This window comes from Rhizopus delemar, genomic scaffold, assembly GCF_000149305.1.
Source record: "Rhizopus delemar RA 99-880 supercont3.6 genomic scaffold, whole genome shotgun sequence".
In the NCBI taxonomy this organism is placed as follows: Eukaryota; Fungi; Mucoromycota; class Mucoromycetes; order Mucorales; family Rhizopodaceae; genus Rhizopus; species Rhizopus delemar.
Genome location: NW_027137832.1, coordinates 2,652,435 through 2,677,759, shown reverse-complemented (window position 1 = coordinate 2,677,759; position 25,325 = coordinate 2,652,435). Strand labels below are relative to the sequence as shown.

Sequence of the window (25,325 nt, the reverse complement as noted above, 5' to 3'; positions counted from 1 at the left end):
AAAACATTTCATTGTGAAGTGAATAAAGTACAACCAGCGTATGCCTTGATGGCTTTTATTAAAGAGATAAAAATGAAAAAAAAGATGTCAACAGTGTGGTTTATATAACTTATAGACTTCAATACTATATACACAAGTCTCTTTTTTATTCTATATTAAATAATTTTGTTATAAAGTTTTCCTGTCTAATATTTAGTAACGTGTCATTCTTCATTGTCATCATCACCAAATGGATTGTTCTCTTTTGATATTCGCTGTTTTCCTTTCCCTTTATAGTCCATCTTTATGCCTTGTTTTTCAAGTGCATTCATCATTCTGAGGATATTTGCTTGGTTTTGCATACTCAACTCCATGAGTGTGTGCAACTTGTTTAGTATATCATCCTCCCCATTTTTTGGTAAAATACCAAATGTATTGATGTTATCTACTGATACTATTTAAGATCTAAATTAATCACTTTTTCTTTTTTTTTCCCCTTTTTTTTTCGCTTTCTTTACTCGAGGGACGATTGTCTTGTAGATCAGATGTGCTATTGCTATTTACAAACTGTCTTTGTCTCATACTCTCCCAAACAATTGTAAAATTTCTTCCAACAATAATTGACGGTAGTGCAATAAGCTAATCAAATATGACATTAGGTTATTGTCTTTATAAAAGAAGCTGTACTTTACCAATACACCAAACATCATTGCAGGGAAAGTAATCAGTTTGCCGATGAAGGTAGTTGGTACCATATCACCTAATAAGGAAACAAGGAAAAACAATTAAGCGAAAAAGGAGAGAAAAAAAATGAAATGTCTCACCATAACCGGTTGTTGTGATTGTCACTAGCACAAACCAAAAAGCAGCAGGAATACTATCAAATGAGCTACGACAAAATTATAAGCTTTTTTCCTTGGTGGATAAATGGTCAGTGTTTGTACCTTGGTACTCCATCTGAGACTACAAATGTCTCCAAAGTTTCATCCCAGATACCGCGTTCAGCAAAATAGAGTAGGGTTGAAAACAAGACAACACAAGTGACAGTGAAAAAGAAGAGTGCAGATAGCGCATCCCCTGATCGTCTAAAGGCCATCATCATGACTTCTATTGTCATTACGATTGTATTTGAATATTTATAAGATTTGAACAAACGTAATAATCTGAATAATCGCAGGATAGTAAATCTAAATTCATAAGTCTAACATATACATTAGCTGTACTGTAATTATATTTTTGTGTGTAACAGCTTACTGTATCGTGTTTTGCTATCACTTCAATATAAAATGGGATAATAGATATAAAGTCAATAATAGAAAGTGGTGCTAACTTATATGTTAGTCTCGAATATCTTTACGTCCCTCCTCTTCTTACACAAGAAAAACCTCTTTAGCATTCGTAGTGAATCTGAATGAGCAAACATTCTCAAAAGATATTCTAAAGTAAATAAAGCAACCATAGCAGACTCAAGTTGAAACCTATATAACATCATATTTAGTTCCTCCACTCGTTCTATTCAATTGTTTTCTTTACCAAACACGATTGCTCTTTGCTGACCGAAAAGCAGGTATTGTTTCTATGGTTGTTGTTACTGCACTAAAAACAATCAACAAAGAAACAAATACATTGGTCCAAAAAGCACTGTGGCTACTTGAAGGCTCTTCCAGCAACAAATACAACCTTCTTTTCAAGTCGTTTTTGATTTCGGGCACGGATGGTTCAGCATCAATAGGATGGTTATTAACAAGATTGGCCACAGAAGTCCAGCCTTCTTCAGCCATACGTCCTAATTGGCGATAAAGAGGTGGTGCATTCTGACCAGGTTCACTCATTTCAATTGTTTCTGCATGGAGTGGCTCTGTTTCTTCCTCATCGCCTTTATGTGTTGAGAAAAAATTCATAAAAAAAAAAGATAAAAAAAAAAGAAACAAAAAAATTTATTTCTAAAAGTGGAATGAAAACCCCCCAGAAGAGCCGAACGGGAAACCGTTACCACCCCCAAAGTGTGCAAATGGATGATCTCCTCCGCCGTGAAAGTTAAATGGGTTGTGTTGCTGCTGCGAACCAGCTTCAGGATCATAAGGATCAAATCCATTATCAAATTGTTCCTTTTTCTCTATTTATTTTATTAGTTGTTTGCTTTTCTGGTTATATTTAGTGCTATTTACCTGGATCACTTAGCACTTCATAAGCCTGGTTGATCTCAGCCATTTTATTTTCTACCTGAGTTTTGTCAAGATCTCCGCTGTATTTATCTGGATGCCATTCTTGAGCTTTTTTACGGTAAGCTTTCTTAATAGCTCTTGGATCAGCATCTCTTGACACATCTAATATTTTATAGTAATCTCTCTTTTTGCTTTGCCTTAATAATTGTTGTGCCTTGTGTAATAATTGTCTAATTCTATGATCCTGTTGTCCAGTTGCTTCATATGCTTTTTCTAAATCATGTACAGCACCCTCAAAGTCATTGTTGTTCAGTTTATTTTCCCCCATGCTAGCCAGTGCGTCTGAGTTGTTTGGGTCTATTTTAAGTGTGGCTGAACACCAAGTGTTGATTCTGTCGGTATCTTTTTGTTGAGCGGCCAATTGACAAGCTAATTCAAAGCAGGTCAAGTGTAATTTCTTTGGTAATCTTCCTTTTACTTTCATATCTGTCTCTAGTGCATCAAAAGGCTCATCGAGTTCAGACACAAGCCCTTTTTTAGCAACGGTACCAACAAGTGTATTAAAGGCAGTAGCAAATCGCTGTTGTTGCTTAGAATCCATGACCTTTTGAAGATCCTTTTGAAATCGCTTCATTTGACGGAAAAGAGTTTTGCACTGTTTTTGTTCTGGATCATAGTGTAAGCATTGCTTGACTTGAGCGAGTGCTCTGTCAGGTTCGTAAAGCGAATAAAAGTTGAGTTTAGCCAACTGCATAATAAGTGCTTGATCGGATGGGTTAAGATGGCTGACTCGACTACATGGGCATGTAAGTTATCATATCACTTTCGTTATTTTTAAAGCTCACTTACGTCAAATCATTTACAGCTTCTTCAATTTCACCTTTACCAAGATGACACTGAGCACGGAGTGTTCTCCATTGAGGTCTCTGCGGTGAGATCTTGATGACACGAGAAATATGCTGAATACACTGTTCATAATTTTGATTGGAAAACGAATCTTGAGCCAAAGCGCTCGATTTTTCTGCTTCACCAATAGAAGATAACTATATATTGAAAGTGTTAATTTTTTATACTTTTTTTGTTTTTGGCTTTCTTACCAATAATTTGCTCATTTCATCCTTAGGATAGCTTTCTAAATCTTGTTTTGCCAAGGAATACTCACCATCGGCTACATAGAGCTTTGCTCTTTGTAATAATGCTTGATGGAATCCAGGTTTTAAGCTTAAGATTTTAGAAAAATCATCAATAGCCGAATTGGTTTTTCCAAGAGATAAGTAAGCTGTGGCTCTCTTGTAATAAGATAAATAATCTGAAGGATCTTGCTCTATTATCAGCGTAGTCTAGTTAGTATAAGGAAGTAATTGGACGTATATAATGTTGCCTTACGAATAGCTGTATCATAGCTCAAGATAGCATCATTGAACTTTCCACTTGATAAATATTGGTTGCCTTCTTCAAGATAAAACTTTGCATCCTTTTCAAAAGCTGTAACTTGGTGGTTGATAAAGAACGGTAAGACAAAAGCAAACAACAAGCGTTTGGAAGACCTCATTATTGTGGTGGAATAAAGAAAAAAAAAAACAAAAAATCAACTGTTGTCTTTGGTAGGATTTAATATAACTGAAATAATGAGCGGGGATTAAAATAAATTCATATCTTTTCATCCAGTCACAGTTCACCACCTGTTTATTTTATGCCCTAACCATTCCTTTTTTTGTAAAAAAACGCACTGTTGGATTTTCGGACTAAACTTGTGTACCGCCACTGCAAATAACACCTAATATTACTCCAATTTCAAGACCGCTATTTTTCAAAAATTAATAGATCACTCAAAAACATAGATTCTGTACTAAAAATAAAGCATAAGCATCACAATTTTATATATACCTGCTTTATAGCCTCAAGAAATACTATAACATATGAAAGACAAAAGTTTATTTTTGACATCAAAGGGTAAGCACGCTAAAGAAATAAAATGACTGATGTTTAAAAATAAAAGTTTCGATGTGGACTTTGAATTCCTTTTTTTTTTTTTTGCTGTTAATTTCTTGGACGAAATCCCATATCAGCGTACTTTGAAGTCAGTGTTGCTTGAATTTACTCAATTTTTTTTTCCATATTTTCATCTCTTTTATTTATTTATTGAACTATTTCATGACAACTCTTTTAATGGTATTTATTTCATTAAACTGCAATAAAATATCTAATGTAATCTTTATTTGCTTTAGGTCCTTAGCATATTCCAGATAAAAAGCGTAAATGGTATAAATTATTCATGTAGATACGCGCAAAATTAAAAGGCTTATTTTCATAGCCCCATGTATTAAAATAGTAAGTTAAGGAAATGTTTAAGATGCTGTTCACTAAATGTATGTTCTTTCTTTATTAGCTTGTTCTTTATGGTCGTATAATCTATTCTGGTATGCTCCTGTTTGTACTTTCATGGCTTTTTAGTAAGTAGCTTTGCTGCTATTAAATCAAACTTTACTCATCCTTATATTTAGACAATACTTTACAAGATTATTGATGGATTTATTGGGTCTATATTACTAAAATGAAGCTTAAATGTAATTAATACTCTCTACAACGCTCCACAAGGCATTTAATCTAAAGGCTATTTTGTAGTTATCCTGTAAGTTATCCATAATCCTTCTGTTCTGCGTGCTTTATTGCTGCTTCTTTACGAGTATAACCGTCCAAAGGTTATTTTATCAAGATGGGCAATTTATAAGGTCTTTATTGAACTTGATTCTATTTATTACATGTCAAACAAGGTAATATAATCATCTTTTTTTTCTGCTTAAATATTCGGAAATTTAATTGTCCATTAATAGCTCTAAAACATTGTGAAAGAACTAGCTTCAAAAGCAAAATCAAGAAAAAGCCCAAAGGTGTTTGTTATTTTGTCTCACAAGACGATCCTTCGTTTCGAAACATTAACGCTTGTTGACAACTATACAGAATTTTGGGAAAACTATACCGTTAATGGGAAAAATCTTTATCTTGCAGCAAAGTCTATTCATTTCCCTGAAGCAACCATGCGCAAATCGGTTGCTCGGGTCGAAAATGATAGTACAGATGGAATGCCTGCTCTTATGCGACGTGGACGTACGGCTTCTCCTAGGATATCTGCTGCTCATACCGTATTTATCGAGCGTCTTTTAGAAGAACATGGTGAATACAGTTTGGAACGAATTGCGCTACTACTGCAAGAGGAATTCCCTGTAGACTTTGAAACAGTAATAAGCAATTCGGCTTTACACAAGCATATGCGTTCCAAGATGGATTTCACGTTGAAGAAGGCTATCATTTACCCCCGACGACGCAATAATCCTGAAATAAAGCTGCAACGCTTTAATTTCATCAACAAGATTATTTCTGAGGGGATAGTAAGGTACAACACAAATTGTATCTTTGTAGATGAAACTGGATTCAACCTGCATATCAACAGAACGCAGGCAAGATCAAGAAGGGGCCAACCTGCGCGTATCATTGTCGAACCTACATCTAGAGGAAGAAACGTGACAGTTTTTGCGGCTATGAGCCGTCGTGATGTTGAATTGATTGCATGCCATGTATGTTTTTCAATCTCTTTATGAATAGCATTAATTTATATCTAACTAATTATTATCACATATAGGCTCGTAGTGGTTCAACAAATGCGGAAAAGTTTAATGATTTTATCCAAGGATTAATCGCACACTTGAACGCAACCAGAGCAACAGGCTACCATATCATTTATGATAATGCGCCAATTCATACAACGATGGTGGAGAATAACCTCAGAGATGCGGGATACGTTCCTTTAAAGCTCCCTCCCTGGTCCCCATTCTTGAACCCTATTGAGGAAATGTTCTCAAAGTTGAAGGCCGGCGTCAAGAAACACAGCCTGACATCGCATGATGATCTTCTGGCGAGGATATCACAATCATCCAGCCAGATCACCCAGCAAGACTGCACAGGTTGGATTGGCCATTCAATGAGACATTTCCAATTGTGTCTTGCAAATGAAGACTGGCTCTAAGCCATAAACCACTCGCTTTATTTTATCTTTTCAATAAAATAATATGATAAACATAAGTCTTCAGTCCACTCTATTTTTTAACATTCAAATTCAACTTTAATATATAGTATAATTATATGTCACTCATAGTGAATTCAAATGACTTAGAACGTACAGTCGTTCTACTGCTAAAATGAGGATTTTACAGACTTTAAATTTGGGGTGCTTTTCAAAAAAAAAAAAAAAAAAAAAAAAAAAAAAAAAAAAAAAAGGAGAGCAACAAAGAAACCTTCCATGAAGTCTTTTAAGTTGTTAAAAAATCGTGACTATTGCAATAGATGGTTGTTTAAAGATTCCATTTGAAAATAAAGTGCATTTTTGCCAAAATTGTTGTGCTACCAACTTTTTATTTTTTTCGCTTGTTAAAATCGTAGATCTTAAAATGCCACCACTATTTTTTTTTTTTTGCTCTGGTTTCTTTCAATTAGCAAGTTTCTTTGAGGATAATTTAGTGCAATCCCTCTGTATTAGATACGTTTGCAAACATCCAGTACTATAATAACATCCTAAATAGCAGTAAGCATCATGAGATCACCAAAGTTAGAAAGAATACGCTACATGTCCAAATCTGGAATGCATGTAGCTACTCTTTCACATACTGTCAAGATGCCATCGATGACCGTCAGGTCAATAGAAAAGCGTTACAAAGAGACTGACTCGATATATTTGAAAAAGAATACGGGAAGAGTAGAGACATGTTTTTGATGAGCCATTATTATAATTCTTTTGAACAAGCCCATTTGCATTTAGTAGAAATAACCCATTGTAAATGGACGAGATTCAAATGTGGTAGCTTCCAATGACCGTAAAGGGATGATTCACTAAACGAATTACATGAATTGGACGTGTAGATTGAAAATGAAGCAAGATTATTGGTATGGATAACGGTACGAGTAAATTAAAAAAGTGGAAGGATAGATACATTTTATTATTAAAAGACAATATGAGCAGCTACTATTCTTTGTAATTCATCATCATCCAATGATTCTGGCTTCACTTCCTCCTCTTCCTCCTCCTCCTCCTTTTCAGAAACAGTCGGAATCTCTTCTGTTTTTCCACTCAGGATACGTCTGGCCATGGACATGGCCAACTCTTTTTTTTGTTCATCCACTGGGTCCGATGGATGTTCGGGTGGATGTTGTTCATGCTGTTGTTGAGGTTGCTGGGGTAGTGGAGTCAAAGGTGGAGATAAAGGTTGTTGTTGCTTTTCTTCCACAGTGACCTCACTCGCCTCTTGTTCACGGGCCTTGGTTTTCTTGTCTTTGGGTCGAACGGCAAATGAGCTCTGAGGTCGATTCCACGGATGAAACTCATAGCCACCTTCTTCTTCCCATTTTGTGTCCTCTCTCGTCTTTAAGAAATCAACACCGTGAGCGACGAGGAGATAGAGATCATCCAGATCTTGCTGCTGCTGCTGCTGCTGCTGTTGACCGTGATTATGAGTGTGATTAGAATGAATAGAAGATGTAGCGGTATGTTGATGGATGTGCGGTTGAGGTTGAACGGATGAATTTTGTGATACAAGGGATACTTTACTTGTTGATATATTAGAACTATGAGATGATGTGGTATTATTTAATTCTTCTTTATTATATTGTGTTTGAGCATCAGAGTACTTTTCTTCTTCTTCTTCTTCCTCTTCTTCTTGCTTTCTTTCTTCCTTACTTTCCTTCTCCTCCTCCTCTTCCTCTTCTTCTTCCTCCTCCTCTTCCTCCACCTCCTTTTCTTTGTTCTCCTGAACCCCTTTTTCTTGCTCTTCCTGTGGTGTGGAATCTTCATGGGTGGAGGAAGTAACTAAGGATACGGTGGAGACCTGTTTTGTGTTCATCACAGGATCTGCCGATAGAGGTGAATTGACGACTTCAAATCGACTGGCAGTATTGTCATGAGAACCTTGTCTTGATTTCGGTGTAAATGGAGCAGAGTGAGGCACGATATCCGACTGAGAGGTCACGACAGACAATTGCTTTTTTGTATTATGGGTTGAATTAGCAGAAGAACCCCAGCCGACGAGTCTCTTGAGCTGCTGTTTTAAACTTTCTTTTCTCTTTTCTGGAATGGGTGTATTTGAATTAGATCTTGACATATGAATAGGTTCCATAAAAGAAGAGTCGGGTTCGGGAGCAGAGGAACGTCTAGTGAAGTGAAATAAAGAAGAAGAAGAATGGATTGTTTGCTGTTGTGTATTTATACCCCTTTCATCAGAACGTGTTTTATCACCTTTAGGGGCAGAATCCATAAGGATATCAAGAATACTCGGTCTTCTGTTCTCTTGTACAAAATGATATTTACGGTGCTTTCCTGATTTACGCAAAATGAACAACAATTCACTTGTGATTGTATTACTTGATAGATTTAATAGTACATTAGACATCACTTCCTTTGAATCCAATTCAATTTCTATATTTAATTGTTTACTCCTAAGTTATATAAACCTTCTCCTTTTATAAACCCTTATTATTACCTTTACCATGATGACTTTTTACAGATAATTTATATTTCTTGAGTTGTTTTGTCAGATTTTCATCTGGTACGTGAAATTTCTCCAAGGCGAGCTGAATCACCTGTCCGATCGTTGACTCTTGTTTTACTGCAATCACTTTATCCATACGATCCATTTCATGAGGCTTCTTTTGCTTGTGTGTGTCTGGGTAGAGTGATACTTTGATATACACCAAGTTCTCATGAGCGCGCTTGATGCGTCTGTGTAAATAGAATCGAATGACCGAGTCTTCGTCATGGTTGGTTTGCTCATAGTTACTGAAGCTACTCGAACGTGGTCTCTTGCCAGGAGATGCTGATGAACTCACGGATTGTTGAGAGATGCGTCGGTAATTTGAAAGCGAAGGCATGGGCGTCGTAAGTGAATCGGTCAAGGTTTTGAAGATAGAGAGCGGCTTGTCTTGAGCCGAGAGAATGTACTCATCCCCATCGAGACCTTGGACGGCGACATAATACTCGATTGTCTTTGAATTGTCATGCTCCTCTTGAACACCAAACCGATGAACAGCAAGCTTGACAAGTTCATCTGTGGCTGTTTGATAAGTGATGGAAAACGTATGAAAGAGAGGTCCTCGTCCAATGTTGCCTGCAAACACTCGAAGGTCATGTAAAGAAACATCGATTTCTTCTTGTGGCTGCATTTCAAGAGGGACTTCGACTTTTTCTTGTTCTGCCTGCTCAATAACAAATAAATTGCTATCCTCTTTGATATCATCCTCATCGTCATACATCTTCATCTCGCTGTATTGTGTACTGTCTTGCTTATATCCAAGATGATGTGTTGTTGCCACCGCCGTTTCTTGTTCTTGCTCCATTTCTCGTTCTTGTTCTACAAAACCATCATTTTCATCACCTTCATCTTCTTCTTCTTCAGATTCTACTTCATAATGAAACACTTTACGTTCATCTCCAATCGTGACACGTCGAGCGTTCAATTCTAAAGGATGCATGATAGACAAGGGCGTTACATCATGGAGTGAAGGAGAAGTGATTTCTACATTTCGATGTTTATTCAATCGAGCCAACCGTTCATAAGGTGTCTATCAATGCCACTGAATATCTAATGACAAGATACGTTGAATCTATTTACCTCAATGTTCTCTGCGGGGATATATCCCACTTCTCTCGTCTTGATCACCTCCACTAGCCACCAATAGATGTTTGTATCTTCCATCAAGATCAACGCATCTCCCTTAACAACCGATGCCTGTCCTTCCACCGTTGCAACAAAAGTATGAAGCGCGTAAACAAGATCAAAATTGATATTTTCATCAGGGATACTAGGTGAAGAAGACATGGAGGATGCGTCCTCTTCTTCTTCTGATGTATATTCTTCATCAATTTCTTCTAAACGATCTGAATACATTGACATTAAGGGGGGGGGAAATTTATTAGGGGAAGTGTGCTTCAAGGGGGTGAAAAATAAAGAAGAGAAGAAAAATAGATAAAACTTTTTTTTTAGGATTTTTTTTTATTGAAAAAAAAAAGGAGAACAAGAAAGTAAGAAATGAAAGATAAATGAACACTTTAAAATAAGAAAACACCCTTTTTTTTTAACCCTTGAAAAGGGATTTTTTTTTTTTTTTTTTTTTGCAAAAACACTTCATTTTACACATGTTTATGACAACTCCTTATTGCATCCTTCTTCTCCTTTTATTAGAACACAGTAGGTTAAGGCTGAATGGTACCATAAGATTTACTCATATTCCTTGAGAGACGTCTTTCAGGATGATGATAATAAGTTCCCACATTATCTTCTTCTTCCTCTTCATCTGTCTGTCCAGCGTCCGGATCCTCTTCGATAGGCGACGACAAAAGAGGTTGATTTTCTGATTGCTTAGGATCCATTTCTTCATCTCGGATAATACCACGAGTACGAAGGATGCCATCAGCCTTCATAGGTAGCCAAAGCTGTGGCAAAACACCAAGTAAAGCAGGATGACCATATTGTTTCATGCCTGTATTTAATATACCGTTCAATAGAGTCATCGGAGGCTCTCTAAAGTCAGTTGTTTCCCTAGGTTCAGCTACATAGTCGTCCTCATCTAGCACAGTACGTCTCCTTCGGATTCTAGTCAACTTGTCCGTGTTGTTATCCTGCTCTTGTTGTACGCTCACTTCTTCCGAAGCCCTGCTTGGATCATCAGGATGACTTGCAATGGGTGCAGAAGTTGTCACCGGTCCTAATTTCTCCGATAACAATTGAAGAGGCAAAAATTGTGTGCTCTTTTGATAAGCCTTATCCATCACGACCTTATAGACCACAGTCATGATCAAAAGAGGAACACACAGGGCAGATAGAGTGAATGATTTGTTCAAGGTAAATAAGCCTGCTGAAGTCAATTCAAATATAATCAAGGCAATAATGATGCGTGAGAATACCATTGGCCACATTCTACCTGCGACTTCATAAGAATGGAAATAGACTATAGAATGTTTGGTTTAGTTTTATGTATAGAGTTCATAACGAGTGACTACCATAAAGTAATTGATATTTGCATACAAGATAAGTCAGGGCAAAATAAATGACACCAAAGACCAAAATTAAGGGTGAAATGGTAGAATAGACCAAGACGACGACAAATATAAAGACAGGGATAGGATAGCCCCATCCAAAATTATACATACGTGGTACATAGACTTCAGCAAAATCGCGTGGTGTTTTGCACAAGAACAGACAATAAAAATTTTGAACGAGAATAGGACCGATTTGAAGAAGTTGAATAGGGCAACTATAAAAAGATGTAAGTAACAAAAGCAAAATGTATATAACATCTTACAGCATAATTCCTTGAAGCACTATATAATTAATATAAAAAGGAGCTACTTCAGGTAATTTGGAAGCAAATATATTGGCAATCTTGGTTGGATCTTCAAAAATATCTTTTTGTGATTTGAATAAAGTACTTGCGACAGTAATAAACAGTAATACATTAAAAAACAAGAAAAAGAATTGTCTGTTGAGGAAAAAAAAAGGGGGGGGGGGTTAGTTTAGTCGATAGATTCACTTTTTCTCTTATTTACTTTGCAAAACAAGATTCTTCGGATTCACTTCTTGTCGTAAATCCCTCAATGACACTTAAACCTATTTAGTATATAACGTTGGCTATAATTCAATCACGACTTTTTTTTTTTTTTTTTTTTTTTTTTTTTTTTTTTTTTTTTTTTTTGCTATTTTTACTGTTGAAAATAAGTGGAAGAACAGAGAAAAAGAGAACGACGCCTAAAGTAGGCAAAAATCCAGCCACGATCTGATTCACAATCTTGCTTTTCTCTGCCAATTTCAGTAACCAGGGAAAGAAAGCTTTGAGTGATTTTGTAGAGGTCAAGGCAGAGAGATAACTACAGGGGATGGTCCATGAGAAGACCAAGAATAAGAGAATAAACATCACCAGCGCTTTACGTATCCATCTTTCTCTTGCATGCATTGCTATGTTTTCCCAAAGGACGTCTCTAGGTTCAGGTGCTAATTGAACACGCAGTTGAAATGGTGTAGAATCAATCAAGACCTGGGACGCAACATACTACAGACAATTATTATTATTTTCTGACAACAGAGCTTTCTTACCGCACTGATCGTTTCTTCAAAGGTCACAAAACCAACACTTGTAGGCGAAAACCTGCCCTTCTTGCGTGCCTTGGTGACCAAATCATCCACTTGATTGAACTTCTCAGAGTAACAATCAATCGCATCCAACTTGGGTCCACAACAGAACCCTTCCTTCACCACCGGTCTATCATTTTTGGTCTTGATCGTACTCGGTCCATCGTCTTCATTCAGAAAAGTATCTGGATCATAGCGAGGATCATGGCAGGGATTTCCAAGGTATTTTGCATAGAACGTTTCTAGCTGTCGAAGGTACTGGGCCCTTTCTTTGATGATCTCCAGCAATCGGTTGACGTGACGGATGGTATGGACCGATTCGACCACACCAATGCCCAGCTTTTCAAAATAGTCGGCTAGCTTCCGGTCGGACCTCAGATGAGGTGGAATTCCGGTCACAAGCAGTGTCCTGGATGAGATCGTCTTGGCCTTTCTCAAAAGAAATTCTCGTCGGATGTGAACATAGTCTCGATAGTTTAAAAAGGTAAAGTAAAATGTAGCAAACACAAAGAGATAAGTAAAGAATAGATAAACCCAAAGATAAGACATAGAACGAGTGATGCTGGTATCCAAAATGGATAGAGTATGATTTGGATGTGTACCATTAGCAATATCACCTCCCATTCTACTGATTGGGTATAAAACAACCGTTCCAAAGAATCCACAAAATGCAAACAACTTGACACTCATCAATAAAAACTGTAGCATCTATAAAACAGGTCAAATATTATTTTGGTACTGATGTCATCTGTGTTCCTATTTACCACAACAGCATCCAATCCAACCTTATCCATAATGACGGCGTCTTTTGTTTTTAAAAGGGGTATAATCCAACCGAAAAAGCTAGTGGGTAGCTGTTCAGGTGCATGTCTAACAAAAAGAGCATGAGTCGACGCATGTATTATTCATGCACTCACTTTTTCATTCGAAGTCTGGGTGAATAAATAGTACTCCACCTGTACACATAGACCATCAGCATGTTTTATCTCTCTCCTTTCTTTTATCACATACCTAACACGTAAAAAACAAAATAATAAAAAGCAAAGAAATCCTACTGAAGTACATAAAATAAGTTGGGTTGTAAGACCAGTGGGTGATTTTGCTGTTTGTGCAGGCGATCCAGGTAAAGGTTCTTCTTCGTCTTCACATAAAAATTTGAATATACCAACACAAGGAAACCCTTTTGTATTCACTTCCCCACTGTTGGCTACTATTAGCTCTTCCATGCTTTGTATTGTAAAAAAAAAAGAAAAAAAAAAAAAAAAAAAAAAAAAAAAAAAAGGCTCATGTTTATGCTTGAGTTTTAACTTTTTTTTTCGCATTTACTCCATCAGGTAATTGAGCATTTAATTTTGATTGGCTGATGGAAACCATAGGTGATCATAAAAAAAAAGATAGGAAATTGTAAAAGGAGAAGGGAATTTTTATTTAATCTTCAATTTTGATATGTGAAGAAGTAGGAGACTTTTTGGCATCATGATCAAGAGCCATACGATTCCAGAAACGTTGGATGATGATACCCTTTCTGAAATCAGAAGCCAAGTTAGAGACATCAGAGGAGATATAAATGCCATGGTTAGCAGCAGCATCAGTACCATTAAAGGTAGGTACCTTGGCAGACTTGAGAAGCTCAAGACCTCTACCAGAGACAGCGATAGGTTTACCATGACGATAAGCGTCCAAGACAAACATAAGAGGTTCATCGTAGGGGAATTCGGGACGAGGACTGGTCAAGATTTCAAATGTACGCTTTTCTCCCGAAGGAACATAGACAGCATCGTAAAGGACAGAGGAAGTGGTAGAGTAAGTCTGGGTTATGTTGAGACCCTCTGAATTATCCTCGTCGAGGTTGAGACCCACCAGATCAACATAGGCGTTTTCACCCGTAAGGTAGTCCTTCATTTCCTTGACTTGAGAATCATCAATACCAGGGCCGGTCAAGATGGCAACCTTCTTGGCCCGGATGTGATCGGGGCGTTTGTAATTTTCGATAGACAAGTTAATGGTCGTCTCACCCTCATTCTCGCTCACCGGAGAAGGCTCTTCGACACCAACCCCTCTAGCGACACGACGCGCCAGGTTGTTATCGACCCGATTCAAAACATCCACAAAGTTTTGACGGACGAGCTTGCTGTCACACTTGCCAACCTCAAAGCGGAAGTTGTTGACGAGCTGCTGCTGTTCATGGGTCGTCAAGCTGTTGTAAAACAATTGAGCTTGAGAAAAGTGGTCAGCGAATTTCCCATGCTTGCCGCGTTGCTTCCTGCCTCGGATGTTTTCGGGATATTCAAGGTAACCTCCCTCTTCCTCACTGACGACCGAAGGTGTGTTGTCTTGCAAGGCGTTGGGATAGTAAGCGACTCTGCCATGATAGACATTGAACTGCATGAATCCATCCCGCTGGTTGTTGTGAACAGGGACCAAGGGACGGTTGATAGGCAGCTGGAGATAGTTGGCACTGTGCATACGGTTCAATTGGGTGTCAGTGTAGCTGAACAGACGGCCTTGTAAAAGAGGGTCATCGGTAAAGGTGATACCTAAAGAAAAGTTTAGTTTCAGTACCTCTTCCTCCTCATCCACCTACCGCGAACAATGTGACCCGGGTGGAAAGTGACCTGTTCGGTTTCCGAAAAGTAATTGTCAGGGTTACGGTTCAAGACCATTTTACCCAACTTTGTCACAGGCACAAGGGATTCGGGAATAATCTTGGTAGCATCCAAAAGATCAAAATCAAACTTGTCTTGATCTTCTTCAGAAACTATTTGCACACCAAGTTCATATTCAGGGTAATCACCATTTTCAATAGCAGTATACAAATCGTTGCGGTGAAAGTCAATGTCTTTACCAGCAATCTTTTGAGCTTCGTCCTACATGAAAAAAAAATTAGAATCAATCCATCCTGGTTTTTTTAATGCTTACCCAGACTAAGTTTGAAAGGCCTTGTAAAGGCTTCCAGTGAAATTTGACAAGTACAGTCTTGCGATCTTCGTTAATGAAACGGAAGCTGTTCAAGAAAAATCAGTCATGAGCTACGAGAGGGTCAACAGCTTGACACTTACGTATGAACACCAAAACCTTCTACTTGACGGAAACTTCTTGGTGTACCCCTACCCGATAAGGCCCACATCACGGTGTGGATGGTCTCGGTATGTTGAGAAAAGAAATCATAAGCAGTACTGTGAGCAGTTCCTGCCTGAGGAACTTCCTTGTCAGGCTCAGGTTTAGCAGCATGAATCAAATCGGGAAACTTGATGGCATCTAAACGGAGCTATCTTTAGTCTACTTTTTTTTTTCACACAGTCTATCCCAACTTGCCTTGAATGAAGAATGGTGCAATGTTATTAGCAACTAGATGACGAAAGGAAAAAAAAAAAAAAAATTAACACAGACATCGAGATTTCGGAGTATGTGAAACGTTACCCAGATCCCAGTTTCCTTCTTCTGTGTAAAATCGAGTAGCGAAGCCTCGAACGTCCCGAACGGTATCTGGAGACCCACGAGAACCAAGGACGGTAGAGAAGCGAACAAAGACGGGTGTTTTGGTATCAGGATCTTGGAGAAACTTGGCGGCAGTGATATTTGACCAGTCTTCATAAGACTGAAAGTAACCATGAACAGCAACACCACGGGCATGAACAGCGCGTTCAGGTATTCTACAAGGAAAAAAAGAATGAGTACAAGAAATAGTGTTTGTCTGATTTTCTTGTTACCTTTCATGATCTATGATGATCGTAATAGAAAGGACAAGGTATTTCGTTAGCACGACAAGAAAGCAATCGTTTTTTATTATTATTATTCTTTTTTACCAAAGTGCATGACTTTTTCACGCATCATAAAATCTTCCAAAAGAGTAGGTCCTCGATCGCCAGCAGTCAAAGAGTCTGTATTGTTTATCTTTACGCCAAATTGCGTTGTTTCCTGAGTTCCCGCGTCATAAACATCAGCATCAATGTCTGTCACCGGGGCGGTTCGACTATCGCTAGAGCCAGAGACAAGTTGGCAACCAAGCATAATGAATAAGAAGATTGCAGTAGGCTTTTTCATGATTGTAGGAAAAAAAAAAAGCTAATGCAACAATAAAGATAAAAAAGAAAAAAAAATCTATTGCTCTATTTTATATATCCGAGAGGGATGTCTATCTTATTTATCATATTAGCTTTTTATAATCATCCCATTGGGGAAATTTTTTTTTTTTTAGATCAAGTTACTTTCTTGTCGGGGACAAAATGACAGTAATGCCGAAAGCATTTCAGTTGTCCAATCATTTTTCATATTACTAAGAGAATAGCTTGGTTAGTTTTGTAAATTATTCAGTAGATGGTACAGTTTAATTTAAATTCAGACTATACAATTTTGTTACCTGTTTATACTATTTTCAAAAGTAACGTCGCGCAAACTTGTCTCTTTCATATATGAACTGCATTATAAAATGCAAAGAAATGCGACATTGATTTCTGTAAATAGTATATATTATGATTACAGCGGAAAGAAAAAGTACAAGAGACATTAAGAGCGGATATTTTATTGAAGCGAATAACAAAATAAACTTAAATAGCGATTAGTCTTCAATAACAATATCAAGAGGTGTAGGTGATTCTTCAGCATCTGGATCGATTGGTAGACGAGTCCAGAAACGTTGAATGATGATACCCTTTTTGAAATTTGACTTGAGTTTATCGAGATTTTCAGCAATAAAGAGACCATATTTAATTTCATCTTTCTCAGAAGTAACCAAAGGAATGTGAGCGGCCTTGAGAAGAGCAACGGCCTTACCAGAGACAGCAAGAGGCTTACCATGACGATAACAATCCAAAACGAACTGAACTGGTTCACCATAAGGGAAAGCGGGATGAGGTTCCATCAGGCCCTCGAATGTAGACACTTCACCCGTTGGTACAAAGACGGCATCATAAAATACAGAAGGACTGGTCAAAAATGTCTTGACCACCGGCATGCCATCCACTTCTCCAGGCGTAGGACCGACGAAGTCTACCACGGCACCTTCATCTGAAAGAAACTTGTACATCCCATTGGCTTGAATCACATCGATACCCGGAGCGACAACGATAGCCACCGTCTTGCCCCTGATGTGATTCGGACGCTTGTAGTTGTCAATCGACAGACCCACACTGGTCTGTTTCTTGTTCTCGATATCAGGCTTCTCAGGGGGCTTGACGCCAATACCATTCGCTACACGACGAGCCAGATTGTGATCGACGTGGTTGAGCAACTTTACATAGTTTTCACGCACCGTAAAGTTGTTGCAGCGGCCAAGTTCAAAACGAAAGTTGTTGACGACCTGTTGTTGTTCAGCGGTGGTTAAACTGTTGTAGAACAATTGGGCTTGTGAATAGAATTCGAGTTTCTTGCCATGCTTGCCTCTTTGCTTGACACCATTGATCTTTTGAGGCACCTCGATATAGCCTCCGTCCTTGGCAGCAGCAGGCGCTGGCGTGTTGCCTTGCATTGTGTTTGGAAAGTAATTGACGGCACCTTTGTGGCAGTTGAAATTCATGAAACCTTCACGGTTGACGTTGTGAACAGGCACCACGGGACGGTTGATGGGAAGTTGATGGAAATTGACACTGTTCATCCTGTTGATTTGTGTATCGATATAACTAAACAATCTTCCTTGCAAGAGAGGGTCATCTGTGAAACCAATGCCGCGAACAACGTGGCCCATATGGTATGTCACTTGTTCGGTTTCACCAAAGAAGTCGTCTGGCGTGCGATTCAAAACCATTTTACCCAAAATAGTGACAGGGATAATTGATTCAGGCCAGATCTTGGTGGCATCCAATATATCAAATTCAAACTTTTCCTCATCTTCTTCAGGAATGATCTGTACACCAAGTTCATATTCAGGGAAATGACCATTGTCAATGCTATTATACATGTCGTTACGGTGAAAGTCAGGGTCTTTGCCATTCAGTTTTTGAGCTTCATCCTGTAAGCATCAGGTTTTAGGTTCAAATGTTGAACAGACCATTTTATTTCACTTACCCATTCAAGGTTATTGAGACCTTGCAAAGGCTTCCAGTGGAACTTGACAAACACCCATTTTCCTTGTTCGTTGATAAGACGGAAGCTATTTAGATTATTAAATTATACTGCGTAAATTTGATAAGCCCATATTTACGTATTAACACCAAAGCCTTCGACTTGACGGAAACTTTTAGGAGTTCCTCTACCAGATAAGACCCACAACACGGTGTGAGTTGTTTCGGGTTGCTGTGCAAAGAAATCATAAGTAGAATTATGTGCAGTTGCAGCTTGAGGAATATCTCTGTCTGGCTCAGGTTTACCAGCATGAATCAAGTCAACAAATTTACTGGGATCTAAACACGTCCCATTTAGACAAAATAGAATAAAGCAAGCAGATTCATTTCTTACCTTGAACAAAGAAAGGAGCAATAACATTACCCACTATAAAAAGGAATAAGTTTCTTTGTTTTATAGTTTATCTTTTAAAACTACCTAAATCAAAGTTGCCCTCATCCGTGTAAAAACGCGTAGCAAAACCACGAACATCTCGGACACAGTCAGGAGAACCTCTGTTACCTAACACAGTAGAGAAACGAACAAAGACGGGTGTTTTCTTGCTAGGATGACAAAGGAAATTGGCACAAGTCAGCTGGGACCAATCTTTGTAAGTTTGAAAGTAACCATGAACACCAAAGCCACGAGCATGTACGACACGTTCAGGAATTCTAAAGTAAGATTAGTAAAGTTTTACTGGTTTATAAAAGACGTGTTGAAGGCTATACCTTTCATGATCTATTGAAAAGGATAAGTTTATATGCGACATGTCATTCATTTTTAACTATGTACCAAAATGTGTCATCTTTTCACGGTAAACAAAGTCCTCCATAAGGAGAGCACCACGTTCACCTGCGGTCAAACTGTCTCGCGAATCCACCTTGACTCCGAATTGTGTTGTTTCTTGAGCTCCTTTGCTATCAATCTTTGTGTCAACATTAGTGACTGGCGGAGTTTTGTCTTGAATATTTGACATGTTTTAATGCAAGCAAAAAATAAAGAGCAAAAAAAAAAAAGAAAAAACAAAAAAAAATGAAAAAGTTATTAATTCCTTTGTATTTATGGGTTTATGTTGTGTACATAATGATTGTGTCAGAACAACGAAAGCTCACTTTTGCATCATTCAAGTTGACGAGTCGTCCCAAATATGGAAACCAAACCCCAACTAAAAAGCAGCAAAAATATGACACCAAGATCACGTCAAGTTCAAATACCCCTCTAAGAATTTCGGTGCATTGAATGTTACTCAACGATCACTGATACCATTTTATTTAGATCAGACCATGCGGTTAAAAGTTAAAAGCGAATTTTTTTTAGTTTGCTTACTAAATGAATGTTTATTGGCTGGTCTTTATTGAAAATTTTAGGATTTCAATATACAAGGATCTGGTGGAAAAAAAATGACAAACACATGCAACAACTGCAAAAACATATAACCGCAATGATGAAAATCTTTATTGTTCATCATGACTTTTGATGAACATAGCTATAATCCCAAATAAGTGGTCTTAAAGATGATGAAGCACATAGCAATCTCTTTGCTTAATTGACCACGGAATTCTTGATTTCTCCAGTGGTCTTGTCCATTTCTCAGATAAATGACTTTTTTTTTTTTTTTTTTTTTTTTTTTCAAAGCCCCTTTATATTACTTCTTCAACTACAATTTCAAAAATGTATGTCTCAAATAAAGTAATAAAAGAACATGCCAAGTTATTTTTAGGATCAATACTAGCACAAACAATAACAAAGGATAAATGAAAATTTATAAAAGTGTTGTATAGATGCACTATGATCTAATGCTTTGGTCCTCTTATGTTATCACATCTTTATTCACTTTAGAATGGACATCACATAAATTTTGTCCACTTAACATTAGAGCAAATCTGATTAAAGGGTTTCTATAATACAGCTGATTGAGGCCCATTGATAATTTGGTATCATAAGCTTATTAGTTATAATTCATATAATCTCTTTTTTATTAAAAAAGAAAAGAAAGCTTTATTTTATTTTATTTTTCTATAAAGCGGCAACCATAGTAAAATGCAAACATTGTCGTCATTTCGATAGCCATGGGTTTGTATCAAATAGCCTCCTTGATAAATGAATGATCCATTACTAAATAAAAACAAGAATTACAGAGTCTAGTTTACGTCAAGCATTAAAAAGACTTCAAGCCAATACCCTAATTTTATTTTAATTCTGAACAATACGTGTTATTTTGAAGTCTAAAAAATGAGCTAAAGCCCTCAAATCGCTTTTTTTTTTTATGAAAAAAATATCGTTTTTAAAACGCCCAATTGATATTCGTCAGAAGCTGTCTCGCTATAAGAAAGTTTATCTTTTTGTTGAAAATGTTACATACAGCAATATTAAGATACGCATAAGCCCATATAGCTTTTTCTTTTCTTCTTGGAATTAATCCCACAATATACTTCAATAAGCTGCGTATTTTTTTTTTAAACCTCAAATCACTATTGTTGGATTTCGAATACAATTGTTCAACATAATGTTTTACAAGAAAAATGTCGTCATATCCAATCAGAATGAGTTTTAATTTTGCAATTGGGAGGCAGCAGGATCAGAACAAACCTCTCTACAGAAAGCTGACAATAATAAATTATTATTTTTTGTTGCATTACAACATGAGTTTGATCGGTAGTGTCTCGGGCTTTGCTGCTTTTGGTGTCCTTGTTCGTACATATGCACTTGGTCTTCAAAAACGCCCTGTTTTCTCTAGTGAGTACTGTTGATTTTAAGATTTGCATCTCTAAGTCTGTTTTGCAATAGATCCCAGTAGCCACGCTTTAGCTGCCGGCATTTTTGGTTCAGTTGGATATTTCATGTACGAATTACAAGAGAGACAAGCTGCCGGCATTGCTGCCAAGAGAGAAATTATGATTCAAAATAGAAAGCGTGCAGAAGAACTTGCAGCCTCAGCCTAATTAGATGTTTATTTATATCATACCAAACACATCAACAAAAGAATAAAAGAATACGATACTTGATGTACTTTATTCGACACTTTATATTTACACAATGACAGCAAAAATATACTTTTTCTATTATTTGCAATTGAATATACATGCAACGTGTTGCCTAAATGAATTCTCCTTCATCTTCTAATTCTTCTTGCAGAGCCTTTTTAGCAGCTTCTTCTTCGGTTCGGATACGTTCAACTTCTTTTCGAAGGATTGAGGTTAGCTTCAACACATTTTTTTCATATCGAGCAGAGACAGGTATAATTGGGATATTTTTGACCTGAGATTGAAGCATCTCCAGATTTTCTTTGGCCGAACCAACTTTATCTGCCTTATTTGCGACAATGAGAGATTGACGTTTGATGAGACCAGGCTTATATGCTTCTAATTCTTGCTGAAGTGTTTTCAAATCATCAAAAGGTGAAGGGCCGCTGATATCAATCACATAAACCAAAATCTTGGCACGTTCAACATGGCGAAGGAAAGCGTGACCTAAACCCACGTTAAGATGGGCACCTTCAATTAGACCAGGAATATCTGCTACCGTTAATTGATACTGATCTGCGTAATCAACTGTGCCAACAAAGGGATGTAAAGTAGTGAAAGCATAATTGCCTTGCTTTGGATGGGCATTGGAGATGGCACCGAGTAAAGTTGATTTTCCAGCATTAGGTAACCCAACTAATCCAATGTCTGCAATCGTCTTTAGTTCTAACTCAACCTGTCTTTCCTCGCCTTTTCGACCACGCGTAGCCCATTTAGGTGATCTATTCTCAGTTGTCAAAAAATAAGGATTACCATAACCTCCTGCACCACCTCGGCACAATAAAATCTCTTGACCATCTTCAGCCAAATCCACTTCGATACTATCACGTTTCTCATTACGAAGACGCCACTTGTAATACCGATCTTCTTCATCCATCAGCTTCTCTGCCTGTCTGAAAAAATTGACCTTTCCTTCTGGTACAATGGCTTCATCTTCTGCACGTGGATAGTATACCCATCTTGCTGCACGACGCGCCTCCTTGTCCTCTGGCTCTTCTTCCTCTTGTTGTTCAACAGGTATCTCGCGCACAATGGTACCCACAGGCACTTTGATAACCAAATGCTCGCCTGTCATCCCATGTCTTCCACCACCTAGCCCGTTTTGTCCTCGCTTTGCTGAGCACATGCGTCCGAGTCGTTTCAGAGTCGTTTCATCAGCGCTGGCTCGAACAATCACATTACCTCCTCGGCCACCGTTGCCACCATTCGGTGGGCCTTTGGGAAGATATTTCTCTCGCTGGAACGACACGCAACCATCGCCACCATCACCTCCCTTTGCTTTAAATCTAACAAAATCGACGAAATGGCGGTACTATCGAATAAAGAATGAAATGTAAGAATAATTCTGAAAAGGGATGCGAGATCTATTACCTTTTCATGAATTTTATGCTGAGGATAACTATATTCTTGTCGAGTTGTAGTGTGAATTCGAGCTACTGTTGAGTAAAGCGTGTTTGAATGACAGTTTTTCAAGAAGAATCCATATCTCATTGACGAATAGGCTACTTGTTTTGTAGTCGTAAGCATTTCACTCTTAAAGTCAAAATAATTTCTTTACTGAACAGACAATTCAAAAAAAAAAAGAAAAGAAAAGACTGGCTTTTTTCGAAATAGTTTTGCTCATGTAAAATAAATTTTCACTGGGATCATCAAGATTGATTGGCTTATATTTTAATTCAGCTCGCTTCAGTTGCAGAAACTGATCCGCTCATTTTGACAAACCTCTATTTTCTCATGTACTTGTAAAAATAGCGTTTATAAATCATAAGAAACACATTTCAAGAAGCTCAATCTCAATGAGATGAGTAAATACAGTCAGCTAAATATTTGCATGAGGTTTAGGCTGAAAAGAGCCAATTGATTAGAGATTCTTGCAAAATATTTAAATACACATTTTTTTTACTGCAATCTGATTTTTTTTATAACTTTCAAAATTCATTTGTCCATAGCTTCTTTTAATGCATTTCTCATACCATACAGTGTTTTTCATTGCAAGCTGTCCTTTGGAAATGTATTAAATAAACAGCACACACCAAGTTTGGCAACTTTGGTCTCTGTAGTAACAGCGAAGTCCATAAACAGCCAAAGATAATCTTTGGGTATTGGCTCTCCAACAATTCTTTGAACTGCACAAAGCTAGTAACATACCTATTAACCCTCTTGAATGTCTCTTCAAGAAGTTCGTTTTTGTGTTGCTACCCTGGGTAATTCAAAAATGAGATCATACAGCCCATTTTACTGGCAAATCAAAGCTGCGTAATCCAACTAATCCGAAAGAACCCCTCTTCAAAAAATTATCTAATGATTGTTTTGCTTGTACTGTCTCTTTATCTAGAGGAAGCGGCGAATATACTGCTCCGTCTCATATTATCATAGTGCTAGTGCCTCAGTAATAATCCGATCGACAGATGAAATGTTTCGCTGGGTTTCCTACAACAGCCATCGATTGATAAAAGCTCATAACCCTCTCTGAGTATTATAAGCTCCTTGTGTTTGTGTATCTTCGTGCGTTAGTCGATTACTACTGTATATGGGGTTTTATGATATTTCAAAGGCTCAACATCATATACGTAGTCACCTACTCTGATGTTATTATGTATAAAAACACAAAAGTCAAAGCTTTCAAATATGATGAAGCAGTTTGCAAATGGTCTACCGATTATTAAAATAGGTCTACCGATTTAAGCCTTGTCAAAATGGCACACGAAGAAAGTAGTGATCACTTTTGAGATACTTATATGGCATGAGCTAGACCTTTCTTTGAAATTCACAAATTTGATTGAATCATTCAGAGTTACAAAATGACTTTTATCCTCAGTTTCGATTACTCTCACTAGATTCTTAACGAGTTTGTTGCACTATGCAAAGAGACATTTGATTTTTGACTTTGATCGAGCCGTATTATCATTATCCGCGTAAATATTCTCTTCTTCAGGACAGCGATTGGTTGTGCATTTCGCTCGGTTTATAGTTTATTTAAACAATATAGTTATCGTTAGTAGGCGTACCTTGCTTTTTTGGGGATTTACAGCCGCGACAAGACTTACTCCATTTTCAAGTATTACAGTCTTTTTCAATAACGTTCGTGTTGAAATTAAGTTTGATGTTTATGACGATTGGTTGTTATATATATGCTTTCTTTGTATGAATGAGTGAAGAAAAAACGCGTCGTATGATTTTAGTGCATTATTTAAGCAAGAGTTATTTGACGAGCTCAAGGTAAAAAAAGTAGTCAGCGTAAATATTCGTACCAAACTAATCGTTTAGCAGGACAAGGTAGAACAAAAGGAAGTAACAAACCCTCAGCTTGTAGACAAATGAGATGATGGCCATAAGAGGGAATGTGTACGAATAAAAGCATTCGAAATAAACTTATAAGAGGTTCTGTGATGTAACAAATGATATTGCAAATTGCGACAAGTTTGTCATACTAGGAAGAACTGGAACTGTAGCCTTTAGAAGATAATATAATGACATTTGATGGCAGAGTAATAGAAAAAGTAAACAAGATTAACTGTTTACTTTACCAAGCTGTACTAACAGAATAACTTTTGACTAGTATGATAGCATGATAGCCAATATGTGCATAACTAAAAAGAATAAAAGAGTGAATGAAGAAGAAATTTAGCATGTATTGTTGTTCCAAACTAGCCTGTGGTGCTGCATTTCTAGACAGGATGACAGTCGAACTCAGATTGTGGCTTTGTATGAAAGATATCTTGAATGGAGAAAACACTGTAGGATAATTGGTCAAAGGAATCGAGACAAAATGGAATTTGAGTCTGTGAAGCGAACAGAGGACAGGGTGTGGCAAGAAAAAAAAAAGGTTAAACTAGTAATGTTTAAATCAGGGTGCAATTACAAGGCGAACTTGGTATTCTTTGGTCAACAGTGTGTCCAACAGCTCAGGTTAGGTTTTGAAAACCATCAAATTCAATTTTTTATTGGTC

At 37.4% G+C, this 25,325-nt stretch overlaps 8 protein-coding genes across 8 annotated transcripts; 2 read left to right on the top strand and 6 right to left on the bottom strand.

The window, feature by feature from the left end:
* Positions 1-424: 424 nt before the first annotated feature.
* On the bottom strand, positions 425-3,696 carry RO3G_09031 (uncharacterized protein; the record flags this gene model as incomplete). The annotated part of the gene is made up of 12 exons (XM_067663616.1): positions 425-433; positions 544-618; positions 672-739; positions 804-868; positions 924-1,180; positions 1,337-1,457; positions 1,513-1,855; positions 1,973-2,095; positions 2,148-2,938; positions 2,994-3,187; positions 3,242-3,468; positions 3,531-3,696. 12 exons carry the CDS (start codon positions 3,694-3,696, stop codon positions 425-427), a joined length of 2,439 nt encoding a protein of 812 aa, XP_067519717.1.
* Positions 3,697-5,182: 1,486 nt separating this feature from the next.
* On the top strand, positions 5,183-6,168 carry RO3G_09030 (uncharacterized protein; the record flags this gene model as incomplete). Its single annotated transcript, XM_067663615.1, has 2 exons — positions 5,183-5,719; positions 5,785-6,168. 2 exons carry the CDS (start codon positions 5,183-5,185, stop codon positions 6,166-6,168), a joined length of 921 nt encoding a protein of 306 aa, XP_067519716.1.
* A 970-nt stretch (positions 6,169-7,138) lies between these two features.
* Positions 7,139-10,081, bottom strand: RO3G_09029 (uncharacterized protein; the record flags this gene model as incomplete). The annotated part of the gene is made up of 3 exons (XM_067663614.1): positions 7,139-8,607; positions 8,672-9,749; positions 9,800-10,081. The coding sequence occupies 3 exons, from the start codon at positions 10,079-10,081 to the stop codon at positions 7,139-7,141; spliced, it is 2,829 nt and encodes a 942-aa protein (XP_067519715.1).
* A 299-nt stretch (positions 10,082-10,380) lies between these two features.
* RO3G_09028 (uncharacterized protein) lies at positions 10,381-13,292 on the bottom strand (the record flags this gene model as incomplete). The annotated part of the gene is made up of 7 exons (XM_067663613.1): positions 10,381-11,135; positions 11,188-11,441; positions 11,734-11,794; positions 11,891-12,233; positions 12,278-13,021; positions 13,078-13,183; positions 13,231-13,292. 7 exons carry the CDS (start codon positions 13,290-13,292, stop codon positions 10,381-10,383), a joined length of 2,325 nt encoding a protein of 774 aa, XP_067519714.1.
* Positions 13,293-13,741: 449 nt separating this feature from the next.
* On the bottom strand, positions 13,742-16,357 carry RO3G_09027 (uncharacterized protein; the record flags this gene model as incomplete). The annotated part of the gene is made up of 7 exons (XM_067663612.1): positions 13,742-14,850; positions 14,898-15,180; positions 15,233-15,317; positions 15,373-15,571; positions 15,734-15,966; positions 16,024-16,033; positions 16,120-16,357. 7 exons carry the CDS (start codon positions 16,355-16,357, stop codon positions 13,742-13,744), a joined length of 2,157 nt encoding a protein of 718 aa, XP_067519713.1.
* Positions 16,358-16,871: 514 nt separating this feature from the next.
* Positions 16,872-19,328, bottom strand: RO3G_09026 (uncharacterized protein; the record flags this gene model as incomplete). The annotated part of the gene is made up of 7 exons (XM_067663611.1): positions 16,872-18,260; positions 18,317-18,401; positions 18,453-18,651; positions 18,707-18,739; positions 18,791-19,023; positions 19,081-19,090; positions 19,145-19,328. 7 exons carry the CDS (start codon positions 19,326-19,328, stop codon positions 16,872-16,874), a joined length of 2,133 nt encoding a protein of 710 aa, XP_067519712.1.
* A 1,666-nt stretch (positions 19,329-20,994) lies between these two features.
* RO3G_09025 (uncharacterized protein) lies at positions 20,995-21,294 on the top strand (the record flags this gene model as incomplete). The annotated part of the gene is made up of 2 exons (XM_067663610.1): positions 20,995-21,088; positions 21,140-21,294. The coding sequence occupies 2 exons, from the start codon at positions 20,995-20,997 to the stop codon at positions 21,292-21,294; spliced, it is 249 nt and encodes an 82-aa protein (XP_067519711.1).
* A 154-nt stretch (positions 21,295-21,448) lies between these two features.
* Positions 21,449-22,866, bottom strand: RO3G_09024 (obg family GTPase CgtA; the record flags this gene model as incomplete). Its single annotated transcript, XM_067663609.1, has 2 exons — positions 21,449-22,687; positions 22,747-22,866. 2 exons carry the CDS (start codon positions 22,864-22,866, stop codon positions 21,449-21,451), a joined length of 1,359 nt encoding a protein of 452 aa, XP_067519710.1.
* Positions 22,867-25,325: the final 2,459 nt, after the last annotated feature.